Source organism: Lygodium microphyllum, chromosome 19, assembly GCF_053477565.2.
Source record: "Lygodium microphyllum isolate KBCC chromosome 19, Lygodium_microphyllum_v1.1.10, whole genome shotgun sequence".
Taxonomy (NCBI): domain Eukaryota; kingdom Viridiplantae; phylum Streptophyta; class Polypodiopsida; order Schizaeales; family Lygodiaceae; genus Lygodium; species Lygodium microphyllum.
Window position 1 is genome coordinate 31,118,160 of NC_141153.1, and position 13,551 is coordinate 31,131,710.

Genomic DNA, 13,551 nt, shown 5'->3' on the forward strand with positions numbered 1-13,551 from the left:
TGCCCAAATTTTTCATCAAGCCACTTTAATGGGATCATACACGGCCCAAATGTTCAAGAAACGCCTTTGTGTTAGTAGGGATACATTCAACTATCTTTGTGGCAAGTTGTCTACTATGTTTGGGAGGCAAAACACTTGCATGAGACAAGCCATACCACTTCAAACTCATATTTGCATAGCTTTGCATAGGTTGGCAAGTGGAACTCCACTCAAAGTTCTTGCAGATCTCTATGGATGTGGGAAAGGTACAACATGTCACATAGTGCTACAATTTTGTGCAACATTGGTAGCATCAGGATTGAAGGATACATATATACGTTGGCCAACACCATTTCAAATGCAAAAGCTTTCCAAACCATTTGAAGCTATCAGAGACATTCCCTTTGTGATTGTTGCCATTGATGGAACACATATCCCCATCATAGCACCTAAGGACAATGCAACAAACTACTATAACAGAAAAGGTTTTCACTCTATTTTGTTACAGTTGATAGTTGCACCTGATTTCACTACTTGGGACTATGATGTAGGTTGGTACGGGTCCATACATGACTCTGTGAACTTTGGCAACAGCGCACTTGGGATCCGATGCAACAAAGGTGACCTTGGCAAGTATTGCTTAGTAGGTGATTGTGCATACACTGCAAAAACGTACATGCTAGTTCCTTTTAAAGGAAGCAAGGAAGGCTTGTCTAAGATGAAGTATTATTGGAATTTCATCCAGTCTAGTACACTGATGGCCGTTGAGAGGGCTTTTGGAATGCTGAAGGCAAGGTTTTGAATTCTCCTAAAATGCATATACATGGATCTGCTTAATGTTCCTGACATTGTCACTGCATGTCTTGTGTTGCATAATATTTGCATACTACATGGTGACACCTTTGACATGGATTGGGTAAGGGATGCTGAAACAACCCTCATGCAATCAATAAACCTTGAGGTAGGGACCACAAGGACATCAACATCCACCTTATTTGAAGTTCGTGTAGCTCTACTAATGTCAGAAGCAGAGTTGGTCAATTGAGCACAAATTGAAGCGGATGATGTAGAGACCAATAGTATGGGTAGAGTACTGAACACAGGGACAATTTGGCTCGAGTATGTATAAGGAGCATTGTTGTAGAAACATCCAAATGGTTTTTGGTGATAGTGAAGATGAGCTTCTAGGTGAAGATGAGTAATCTAATATATAAATCTACAGATTCAACTTTGTACAAATCTGCTTAGCAATTTTTAAAAATATTATCTGAAATTTATACTCAAAAGTTACTTTTCTATACACTGTTAGATGTTCATTTTTGTTCTTTTCTGTGTACTTTGTTATTCTTTTCAACTTTGTACAAATTTGCTTACATGTTCGTTTTTGTTATTTTCTATGTACTCTATTATTATTACCAAAATTAATGGTACATCAGTAGCAAATTTTGCAGTGTAGTAATGCCTCCTTTTTATTTTGAAGGGTATGTAGTCCATAACACAATAACACTTTTGTTATATGGGACTCCTGCATTTGCTTGTGCTGCGATTTTTATTTCTCTAGGCAAGAGATGCATGCCGAATTTTGGAAATCGGGAGTGGAGATAGATCTTCTTCTGGGCAACACATCAAAATGTGGCTCAAATGTGGAAGCACATGAAGTTTTTTGTCATTCTGTGATGCAGTCTCATGGAATGGTTTAATTGTAGGATATATTGAACATGGGTTCTATGAGGAAGTTGACAACTATTTTCAGCAAATGCAACTCGATATGCATGTCAAATGTGGCTCTATTGTAGAAGGAGAAAAAGTGTTTGAACGGTTGCCATTTTGCAATACATTGTCTTGGACTGCACTCTTTGTAGGGCATGTTGAAGATAAGTTTTGATGAGAAAGTGGCCAATTGTTTCAAACACATGCAAGCTGAGAGGGAGCCGATTTGCCAAAAGAGAAGAACAAGTGAAGGCCTGTAGGTCTCTTAGTTAAATGTGAGTTTGATGTGTTCTAGCCTCTAGGCTTTACTCCTCCTGCCACAATATGCAGTTTGTGAGGAGCTCATCTGACAGAGAAGAGACCCCTGATGTGCCTCAAGCTTTACTCCTTTGCTACAAGAATGTAGTCTTTGAAGAGCCTATCTGGCAAAGAAGAAGCCCCTGTTTCCACTTAAAGTAGTTCCCTCATGTACTTTAATTGGGGTTGACCCTTTTTTAGCCGCTCTTTTATGGAGAAAGTGGGGTTGATCAACTAGTGGAGATTATTAAGGTGCTAAAAATGCATTTTCATGGTTTTAGATGACTTTTAGTTTAGGGTAGTAGATTTCTCTTAGCTATTCATTAAATCTTACTCCCATAGATACTTCTTTGGATTTTCAAGACTATTTGCTCATTTGCCTTGTTTATTTGTTGTTGCTAGAAGGGGTGGGCATTGTTGCTTTGATAATGGATTTGTTTGTGTTTTCCAAGACCATATGAGGTAGTTGATTTGGTGTCTAGAGTGTTGCAGTATTCTCCTAGTCTAAGATTCAATGCAGTAAGATTTCTATTTTTTATCTTATAGTCCTATGTAATAATATTTTCCTATTCAAGGTACTGAGCATTATGTTTAATCTTTAATGTGAACAAGAAAAGTGGCTTAATCTGCAACTGCAATTTCATGGTGGCAACTGTCAGATTCCATGCATGTTGTAGGCTCATAGGCAATAATGCAAAATCAAGTGAGGCCTCCACCAGAAGAAACCAACCTCATTTCTCCTTTGTGGGTTCTAGTTGTTTAGTAACTGGGGGAACTTGCTATACAATTGCTGCTTTCTCACAGTTGGATTCTTGTTACTGTGCTTAGAACTAATCAACTTTGTAATAGAAGATAATCACTTAGACTTCTGTGGCTTATGGTTGATTTTTGTCAGTATCTTCTGACTAGCCATTTTATATGAATGCCTAACTGTGAATTGGGCTTTTCGAGACTAGTTTCAAACAATTAGCTTGCAAGAAGTGAGTGAAGGACTGGCTAATATGGATTTTCTTTTCCAGTATGCATAAAGATGCAAAGTCTCAAGCTGAGAAGATTGTAGGGCTATGAAAATATAGAGCTTCAAACTGTGGCTACATCAGCGCTTATGAGGTAGAACGACATTATCTGATTGACAGAAATCTGAGTTTGTTGGGTTTTCATGCATATCTCACTAATTGTTGTACGTTTTAGCATGACAATTGATATAAATGCAAAGAAGGATTTTATTAAGGCAGATGGGATTCATCCTCTTGTTGATAAGAGCTCAAAAATTTTGTCATTCAATAGTCTCCAAGGTCTGTCAGTTTCAGAGAAATAAAAAACTTCGTTTGGATGCCTTCTTACATTTCTAAAGAATGTCCTAAGAGGAGGCGAGCAGAAAACAGTGGGAGCAAGCGCAGGCCCTGTGAGGTGTGGCGGACAGCGACGGAGCGATCATTGTCATCTTCTTTCACTCCTTTCACTCCTTTCCTTCTTCCCCTAGGGTGGACAACTCTCGGGAAATCCTTGTGGATTTGTGGAAAAGGGGATTTTTCACCCTTTTGTCCATCGTGCAAGTGTGAACCCACCCTAAGTATGTATACAAAAAGGTGAAGAAGGCCCACATCGCCAGGTGTAAGGCGGGGGGACCCCAGTTTACGTTGTCTCGTATGGTATAAGTTTCTTCATACCAGGAGTGATAATAACAGTGAAAATAAGATCAATATAAATAATTAAAAAAAACAAAAATGGATATAACTATAACTATATATGCAGAAGAGTTTCCCGCGCGCCAGGGTAAGTTATCTGCAAAAGCGAAGCTGTTCCCCCCGCCCCCCCGCTCCAGAGGAAGCTGTCTTGTGTCCTAAGAGGGGTAGAGGGACTTAACTACCTCGGAGTTCCATATCCCCCTGGTTCCCCAATTAGCCCATCGTCAGATCGGACACCAGGCTGCTGCCTCCCCCCCCCCGCCCCCTCCCTCAAGGCTCACACAATCCCTGCCTGACAGTTTGTTTTTTTTGAGGGGGGCGCCTTCGTCTTCCCCTGTTCCGTTTGGTCGCTTCGAACCACTCTCCTGGCGTTATCCTTGTGCCCTCTGGCGCCTCCTGCCTCAGCACTCCCGCCTGTCCCCAGTCCTCTGCCTCGATTCGGCTGCCGCTCATGAATTGTCCCTCACCCTGCCACCCCCCGCACCCGCCAAGCCGCCATCTTCCGATGCTGCACCCAGTCATTGCAAGCTGCTGATTTGCTGTCACCTGTCCCTAATCCGTAACTGTAATGCCCTGTGTCTTGCGCTGTGTCAGTCAATTGAGTATCTTAATTTGGCTCTCGCATGGCTGCGATGAATGGAAGTAGGAGCCCTCCCGGGTCACTAAATGGAGGAAGTGTGGAGGTTCCTGATCGTAGTGTTGGGAACAGTCATTGCAATGGTCATGCATTACCGATGCAGCAGAATCCCTCTTCGATCGAAGATGGAAGAGAAGCAAAAAGGCAGCGCCTCTCCAGTGAATCGGAGCGATTGGAGGAGCAGTTTAAGGTGCTTTGTGAGGTATAACACTGCCACTGCACAGGATATGTTTAAGGGCGGTTGTGTCCAACTAAATCACATTTGATTACGTAAGGATTATGAAATGTTGTGCAGACAGCTTTCTGATGTGGGTAGTAGATGCTTATTCGTTTTTGGTTACCTTGTTATTTCTGAATATTCCTGCAGTGCATTGATTGGAGATGTCAATTATATGTTGTCTTAGCTATTGAGAATTTCAAGGTTATCCTCCCAGGTTGTCTGTCATTTAATGTTCCATGCTTAACAATTTCAATGTGACCATTTACTGCAGGCGATCACTGGTTTGAATGACTCTACTAAACGTGATGCAATGAATCTTTTTCAAAAGAGTTTATCCCTGCTTCTAGCCAGCATTGGATCCCTGGGTGCAGGGAATGTAAGTGTCTTTGAAAGTTTCGAGGCCTCATATGCTGCCACTCTTCCTTAGTTGATTGGTAAAAAGGTTCTCTTTTCCTTGTCAAACAGGAGGATCAATTGGTGCGTTCATGGAATGTATGCATCCTCTACTGTGCAATAAAAGTATCATCCGAGACACCTACCTGCAAACTTTCTCATCTTTTGAATGCCGCTAATGTTAGGTAATTATGTGATGCAGATTGTAAATATGTACTCTTTTTCTACAGCTTGTTTGCTTGATAGCTTCCTTGATATTTGTTCTTATCTAACCTACTATGCAGAGTTGGAGAGTTCTTCAGGGAGCTGCCCCAGTTTATGCAAAAATGTGACAGTGTGTTGGAAGCGCTCTATGGTGATGCTTGTGACAGACTTAATCAGGTTTTATTAAGCAGTCATTTTTTGTAGTTTCACTACATGACAGGATTGTGATAATCTGAAAACAGTGCTAGCCTACTGTAATTTTTTGACTCTGGAATCTTGCAGGCAAAGGATTTGGAGGCTAGTTTTCGGCACTTGGCAGTGCTTTTTAAGTAAGCTACTGTGTTGCATGTCTCAACTTTTATGGTTTCCTTTGCAGTTTTTTGTGATACTGAAATGTTTAGAATTCTGGTGGCAGGTCATACAATCGGAACTTCAACTCATACTTCCTGTCTTCTAGCATTACCAAAGATGCCAATACACTTGTAACAAGTGATCAATGCCTGCAGTTTGGCTGGATGCTTTTCCTAGCACTTCGTTCACATGTGTTAGCTCAATTTGACTTGGTAACCTGCACCAATGGGTTGATTGCTGTCATGGTGAGATTTTATATCAGCTTATCCTGTCCCCACAGTCCCCCTGTTTCCATTCAACCAAGAAAAGATTGAAAAAACCACATGCTTGCTTGCATATATGTGGCATTATAATCTTCCTGATGTAGACTTCACCTGGGATGCACTTTTACTACCTTTGAAGTTCATAGGTATAATAAGCCAACCATGACCCGCAATTGTTCTCTAGAGGGGGTGTGAGTAGCAGTGGAGAGGCTGGAGAGAAAAGAGAGAGAATGTGAGAAGAGTGAATGATAAAGTATGAATGTGTGGATTCAATGCTGTATATATAGGCATAGACTGTCTAGAGTGTCGCCCACCACTGAAGTCTCTTGGGTGGTGCTCTGACTCTCTTGGAATGCACGTGGAGGATAGTCACAGAGATGTATAGACATGGTTGAAGTTTGTGCCTGATGCAAGTGGTGTATAGCGAAATACCGAAATGTGTTCTGCTTTTTGAGTTTGCAGTTCAAGAGAAAGTCTAAACAAGTAGAGGATTATTATGGAGATACAGCCAGAAATATCTGTTCTAGTATCACTTGGGCATGTAGCAGAACTGATTCTGAGCTCTATTGAATTTGCTGGTCTGAATCTCTCATTGAGGATTCACTGTGAGCAGAGCTGTAGACCTTAGTGGTAGCTTTGGATACTTCTGTATGGAGTTTAACGCTCAGGATGCAGGGATGAGTGCAGAAGCTGCTGGTTTTTTTTCTTGTGTGAAGGGGGAAAACATGGAGCATTGATAATCCTTGCATGCTATTCATCTTTCTGTACATGTGAAAATTCTGAATCATGTTGTCACCTCATAGCTTTGGACTCCAAATTTGGGTACCTACTTTGAGCATCTCATTTTTGATCAATATCTTTGTACTTACCAACCAAGTCTATCAGAAGACTCAGTAAGGTCCCCTTGGTACTATAAATTATACTTTGCTGTTTATAGGATACAGTCTGGTAGTGAAGGTGAAGTTTATTACATGCTTCAGATAGCTTCCAGTTGGTTTGACAAGTTGAAGTCCAGTATCCACATATTGGCTGGCTTTTCATAATTTGCTGTGTTTGATAACCTTCTAAATTTCAGTTTAGCTCTCTGATGCTCCTGACGATATTGGTTTTTGCAGGCAATTCTATTAATTCACATGCCAAACTACCTGAGGAAGTTCCCTTCATATGAAAGCGAAATCTTTGGTATGTTTGAACAGCTTTACTTCCACGGTAGTTTCTTCACAACCTTGAGCTGACAATTGTTCGATGAATTTCAGCTCTCAGAAGTTCCTCTGGAGTGAATATTGTAGGCTCTTTATGCCATTCTTATGAAGCATCCGAAGAGGATGTTCAGAAGATGGTTGAGAAAGCCAATGACATGATAAGGAAAGTCCTGAAACTCTCTTACAGTTCAAAATCACCAGATCAGTTAGATCAGCTTGCGGATGTTGACTCAGGTGTGTGATATTTCTTCCCTTTCCAAGACTTAGAACTTCCTGTCATGTCTGCATGTTGGAATCTTACTCTATTTCTGCCTGTCTTCTTCTAGAGAGGGTGAGATATTTTGAAGGCCTTCTTGAAGAAGGTGCAATTACTTCTCACCTGGAGATTTTAAACAAGGATTATGAGGAACATTTCAGGCAGAGGGGGGAATTGGATGAATGTGTATTTCTGGACAAGGATGAGGCTCTACTCGGATTAACATCTGATTTTGTCTCAGAACTTGGAGCCATACCTGGGGCTAAGGCATGGCTTCCTCACTTCTCTGTTCTACTATACTTGTCAAGGTGTCTCCACTTGTTTCTGATACTTAAATGTTGTGCCTTCAGAGAATGATTGATACAATAGCATCCCCTGCCAAATCTTCTCCTTACAAGAGTAACCTGCTTTCTCCAGCTCGCTCACCTTGGCGAAACTCAATGCCATCCAGCTGTAACAAGATGCTGCCACCAACCCCTATCACCTCAACGATGACATCAGCAAAGTGGCTTCGAACAGTTATTTCACCTTTACCAGCTGAACCTTCTCCCGAATTGTTGCACTATTTTCAATTATGTGGTGCAGATGTTGCAAACCAAGTTAAAAACAGAGCGCAGATCCTTCTTGAAGCTATTTTCTCCAGTGAAAGATCAGTCAGTTGGGGACTAGTTGGAGGTATTGACAGGATTGCGACTTTAGATAGCATCTGGGCTGAGCAGCGCAGGGCTGAAGCATTGAAGCTGTACTACAGAGTTCTGGGGTCCATGTGTCGAGCTGAGTCAGAAAGGCTGCACTGTGATAATCTGTCAGCTTTGGTGACCAATGAAAGGTTTCAACGCTGCACACTGGCATGCTCTGCAGAGCTAGTTCTAGCTACTTACAAAACAGTTTCCCTGAACTTCCCTGCAGTCCTTGAACCAGCAGGAATTACTGCTTTTGATGTGTGGAAAGTAGTAGAAAGCTTTGTAAGGCATGAGGAAACGCTACCCCGGGAGCTGAAGCGACATCTCAATTCAATTGAAGAAAAAATATTGGAGAAATTGGCTTGGGAAAAGGGTTCTTCAATGTACAACTCACTGATTGTAGCTAAACCAGATCTGCAGTCAGAGATTCATAGATTGGGGCTGCTAGCAGAGCCTATGCCGTCTTTAGAAGCCATCCACTCTCGTTACAGAATCTCAGATGGAAATTCAGGTGATTTAACTTTTGTGTCATGCTGATATAACTTGCTACTAACTGTCAGGATCTTATATAACTGAGCTCTTGGAGGAGGTGGACAGGGTTTTGTGCGTAAATAGAAATTGCAATACTGTTTATAACCAAAGTGCCATTTGCAATTATATGTGTGATGCTAGTGCATCTTCTTTAAGGTAATTTTCCAAATGTTTCATGTTCCAATCAAAAGATTTGTGTCAGCCCTCTACTGGAGTACCTCTGCATGTCTCAGATAACTTTTATCCTTTCACCTAGTTACCTGCTAGGCAGCAGTTCCCGGCCTTAAGCCTTTGTATTGCTTGGATAATTGGCACATCAGACTTTCAGATGCTGAGCTGCTTTGTTTGTCTTTGGTGGCTCTCTATAGCTGACAAGCTTGGACCATCATCTCCGGTGAACAAGTTTCCAATCTCATTCACACCATTGTCTGGAGCCTTTTCTGCGAAGGCCAAATCTGGCAATGAACTCATGTCACCTGCTAAAGAGCGACAATCTGCTTTCAGTTCACCTGTGAATGTGAAAGTCCGAATGCAACCTCCTTTACAATCTGCTTTTGCTAGGTAAATCACGAAGTATTGTACACAAAGTTTCTCTGCATCTATTTATTCATTTTTGTGATATGTTTTGCTACTTGTTTCTGTACAGTCCACAGAAACCAAGTCCGGTTGGAGGAGGTGAAACTTGTGCTGAGACTGTGATAAACATCTTCTTTCAGAAGGTAAAAAGAGAGTTATTTATCAGCTTCAGTTGTTGTTGTGACTGGATGAATTCCTCAGTACTGTTGTAACAGTAATGTGTGTGCCTGAGACTAGAAAGCTGTTTCGTTTTGCCTTTTTCTTATGTGGTGGGGTTGATCTGCACGCATTTTTTCAGGTCCTTAAGCTTGCAGCTATACGAATAAAAACACTTTGTGAAAGTCTGAAGCAATCAAATTCTGTGATGGAGGATGTTTACAGAACAGTACAGCATGTACTGCTTCATGAAACAAGCCTGTTCTTCAAAAGACACACAGATCAGATTATTCTATGCTGCATGTATGGTGTCTGCAAGGTGAGTAACTATTTTCTTACACTTATCTCATTTTGACTTCAAGCCAAGCTTTTATCTAACAAGATACGTCAAAAGTTGGGCAGGTCAAACAGCTGAATGTGACCTTCAAACAGATAATTCACCGCTACAAGCAGAATCCTCACGATTCATATGTCTATAGAACAGTCTTCTTTGATCTCCCTTCAGCAAGGCCATTGGCGGTATGCTGTCCATAATATCACGGCATATAAAAATTGCACTGTGGCCTACAACATGATGACTCAATTTTTTGGTTGGTTACAGAAGGGAGGACAAAGTACAGGGGACATAATAGGCTTCTACAATGAAATCTTTGTCCCTGTTACAAAAGGCTTTTTGATGCAGCTGTGTGCTCCTCCTCAAGTGAATGGCACACAAGCGAATGATGATGGTGGAAAGTCTGATGGTAAAGCTTGCCAGATGTGAGCTTTTGTGCAAAATTAAGTTTGGCTCTTTGGCTCATTTGATTTTATGCTTACGAGCTTCTACTATGGCAGGTCAGCTGCCAGAATCACCAAGACCATCTATCTTTTCCTCCCTACCTGACTTATCGCCCAAAAAACTGTCTGCAAATCACAATGTCTATGTCTCTCCACTGAGATCTTCAAAGGTTTGCCTTTTGTCTCCAATCTTGACATTTTCAGAATGATAATCAAGCTTCATTTTTGCTTGTGCATAATCTAGAAGTCTTTGCTGCAGATAGAGTCTCTTAGGCCCCCCAGGAGCTTATATGCATGTGTGGGGGAAAGCACACATGCTTATCAGAGCCCTTCAAAAGATCTTGCAGATATCAACAATCGAGTAAATAGCAGGTTCTCATGAATAAATATTTTAGGCCCAGGAATGAATAAATAACGTCTCTTCCTTGACCATGCATTTGTCCTCTTGCAGGCCTCTAGGCAGACTTGATTTTGGTGATGCGGGCCTGGTAAGTGATTCAGTAGTGAAAGGAAGCTTGTATCCTTGTAATACAAACTCTACTTCCAATCACATTACCCTAGATTCAGCTCCCGAGTTGCAATCAAAGCGGTTGTGCCTGGACAAATCATAGCAGACAAGTTCTCATTCTTTTGTATAGTATCGTGGATGCCATCTTGGACAGCATACAGTGTGTGATCATTGTATTTTATTGTCTGCACACTGGGAGGGCTGTCAACTAGATTTTCTGCTTTGAGCGGGCTATTATGTAAATTATGGGTAAGGCAAAGCTTTTACCCATGATACTGACATTGTAAGATTAGCCTCATTCTAGACCTCTAGGCATATAGCATATTTCTAGAAATAAGATACATGATGCCCCTTTATCAGGACAGTAAGGTATCCAAATGTTAAGATTAGCCTCATTCTAGACCTCTAGGCAGATAGCATATTTCTAGAAATAAGATACATGATGCCCCTTTATCAGGACAGTAAGGTATCCAAATGTTTGAAATCATGCCAGTCTTCCAGCCATCATGTGATGACTTAAAACAAGTTGATCATACTAATATTCTGTGTAATAATCCAAGCAGATGTTCTAAGACTCCTTTGAATGAACCTACCTGAAAATGAGCTTTATACTACAAAAAGCTGACAGGTTTTCAGATTGGGTTACTGGCTGAAGGTTGTATCTGATTAGTCTTTATTTAGGCTACACACTGGCTTTAGTATACATCATGGAAACTTTTTAAAGACTTTGTTTGAATGTTTTCTATTTGGGTAACCGGCCGAAAGGTGTATCTGGTTAGTGTTTTCTAAACTATGCACTGGCCCTGGTGTGCAGAAAAAACTCTCTATACGATATTTCTTAGGAAGTAGTACTTGTATTTACTGAGAATGAATGCTCTTGAGAGAGAGAGAGAGAGAGAATGTGTGTGTTTTTGCTTGAATGGATTATGTCCAATATACAAATCAAGAATATTGGTAATGATTTAGGTGGACTTATAAAAAACCTTGACTATCTTGATTGGTCTTTTGTAGTCCTAGCTTAGGCAAATGATGGGATTTGTCTCTTGAATGTCTCCTTTGATTTTCACTTAGTAGAGAGTTTTTCTCTAGAGTTATGCTTAATAGTAATGCTACATAGCCTTTCATCCTTTCTTAGTAGTTAGATTGGATTGCTTTTGAGCCCTTTGTTCTTGACCCTTGCAACACATCTTGTTTTGATAGAATTGTCACATTTGATTGCTTATGGTGGTGTGATGGACTTGTCCATTCTTTAAATGCAACATTTAATTGGTCAAGTCTTGGCTAGTGATATATTTCGCCCAAAAGAAATCTATCTCATCACTTGCACATCTTGGTTATTGATGTGCAATGTGTAGTCTATCTACAAACCTTGTAAGGTAGTCATAGGCGTATGCTGTAACAATCATGAATAAAACCAAATCTCTTAGAAAAAGTAGTGGTAGTCTAAACTGAATTACTATTTGCATGTATAGTGCTTGGACACCAATAAATCTAACATCTTTTAAAATGTTTAGAAGATTCAAGAAAGTTTAAGAAGATTTCTTGAAGGATTTAAGAAGAGTGCTTATATTAGCATAGCTTATATCAACGATGCTTATGTGATCGATAATGTCATCATGCTTATGTATAGTGTCTTTATCAAGACTCCTCTTTTTAGTTTTAGTTCAAGCCTTATATATTTAGGTTTTGTCTTGTCTTGTACTTAGTCTAGTTTTGTATCAAAATCTTGTCTTGTTTGTATTTGGAATTTAGTCTTGTAAATATCATTGTATTGAATCTTGTATCAAGAAATACATTGTGAGGGGAAAAAGTATGAGAAAAATTCCCAAAAAATTAATGTGGATTGAGCTTGTTTGCAGCTTCATTGTTGGCACGAAAAATTGCAAAGAAAATTAGTCAATTTGAGACCCATAGTTTGATGCTTTTTGGGTCCTATGGGCACCGTTTAAGCCCATTTTTATTGTTTCTTGCTAGAAAACTAATGTTTAACATATGAACATGATGTATGGGTGCATGCAATAGCAGTTGGACACATGTATGATAGCCACAATAGTGGAAATCGCTTTATGTATATTTCCTTGGACATTTGAATGCTTTTTTAGTCTCAGTTTTGAGTAGTTGATGCTTGAACTTGTTTACATGCTTGGACATGCTTGGATATTGATTTGGCACATTATATGCTACTAGTACTTTTAAATGTACAACTATCATAATGTCAAAAACCACATGGATTATGCAAATTGTGGGTTACAAATTAACTAAGGACAATTATAGTGTATGGTCCTATTGCATGGGCTCTTGATGGGGAGAGGTCTATGGGACCTCATTACATGCAAAGATGCATGCCTATAACTTCTTGATGAGTCCACAAAGGAACAAAAGAAGGCGTATAAGGATTGGACATGTAAAAATAGGAAGGTCTTGCATTGGATATTTATATGCATCTTAGAGACATTGATTCTACATATTAAAAAGGTTAGTACATGTAAATATGCTTGAAAGATTATTGAAAAAATGTATGAAAATTGCATGAAGGCTAGGAAGATACAACTAAAACAAAGATTGCATGGTGCATGACATGAAGCGTTAGTGATGATGTGGTAGAAATAAAACATGTTGCAGGGGATCTTGCTTCAATAATTGTACCAATTTGATGATGTTGATTTGGTATTTGTCACTTTAAATGGACTTGGATCTACATAAAAGACCATTGACGCCTCCATTTTTGTGAGAGGAGGCTCTATGCCTGATTTTAAGAAGTTGATTGCTTTTCCACTTATGGAAGAGATTGAATTGGACCTCAAAATGCATCTAGCAATGGAAAGAATGCAAATCAAGATAGTGCATTCTATCATCAGAGAGGCCATGATAGCTCATCTAGAGCTAGAGGATCATTATATGGTCATGTAGATAGCTTTACATGTGGCTGTAGTACCTTTGGATGTAGTGATTTTATGCCTAGAGGTAGGGAGAGATCCTACTCTAGAGGCAGGGACATTCTAGTCCACAAAGAAATGGTGCATGTCATTACTATGGTTAGTTTGGTCACTTTGAGAAGGTGTGCTTTCATAAGTAGAATGCTGTGTCTAGGGGTTAAGAAAGGACCTAGTTTGGGCACTA

General features: G+C 40.1%; 1 protein-coding gene across 3 annotated transcripts; it reads left to right on the forward strand.

Annotated features, from left to right (window-relative positions):
* Positions 1-3,793: 3,793 nt before the first annotated feature.
* On the forward strand, positions 3,794-11,156 carry LOC148019707 (retinoblastoma-related protein-like). Of its 3 annotated transcripts, none has more exons than XM_087699850.1 (18): positions 3,795-4,513; positions 4,803-4,907; positions 4,997-5,109; positions 5,209-5,305; positions 5,411-5,457; positions 5,544-5,724; positions 6,858-6,924; positions 6,999-7,178; positions 7,271-7,467; positions 7,551-8,394; positions 8,783-8,975; positions 9,061-9,133; positions 9,289-9,465; positions 9,549-9,665; positions 9,748-9,889; positions 9,981-10,093; positions 10,183-10,295; positions 10,375-11,156. In XM_087699850.1, exons 1-18 carry the CDS (start codon positions 4,298-4,300, stop codon positions 10,532-10,534), a joined length of 3,135 nt encoding a protein of 1,044 aa, XP_087555976.1. In that variant the 5' UTR covers positions 3,795-4,297; the 3' UTR covers positions 10,535-11,156. The 3 variants fall into 3 exon arrangements, 2 of the variants coding, with proteins under 2 accessions (XP_087555976.1, XP_087555977.1); XM_087699851.1 differs by having other exon boundaries at positions 9,751-9,889; XR_015694864.1 differs by lacking the exons at positions 9,981-10,093; positions 10,183-10,295; positions 10,375-11,156 and having other exon boundaries at positions 3,794-4,513; positions 9,541-9,665; positions 9,748-9,885.
* The last annotated feature ends 2,395 nt before the right edge of the window (positions 11,157-13,551 follow it).

Coding starts and splice junctions, on each gene's coding strand:
- LOC148019707 (XM_087699850.1), top strand. CDS start 4,298: ATGGCTGCGATGAATGGAAGTAGGAGCCCTCCCGGGTCACTAAATGGA. Junction 8,395..8,782: donor AATCTCAGATGGAAATTCAG/GTGATTTAACTT, acceptor GGCTCTCTATAG/CTGACAAGCTTGGACCATCA. Junction 9,466..9,548: donor GCATGTATGGTGTCTGCAAG/GTGAGTAACTAT, acceptor AAAGTTGGGCAG/GTCAAACAGCTGAATGTGAC.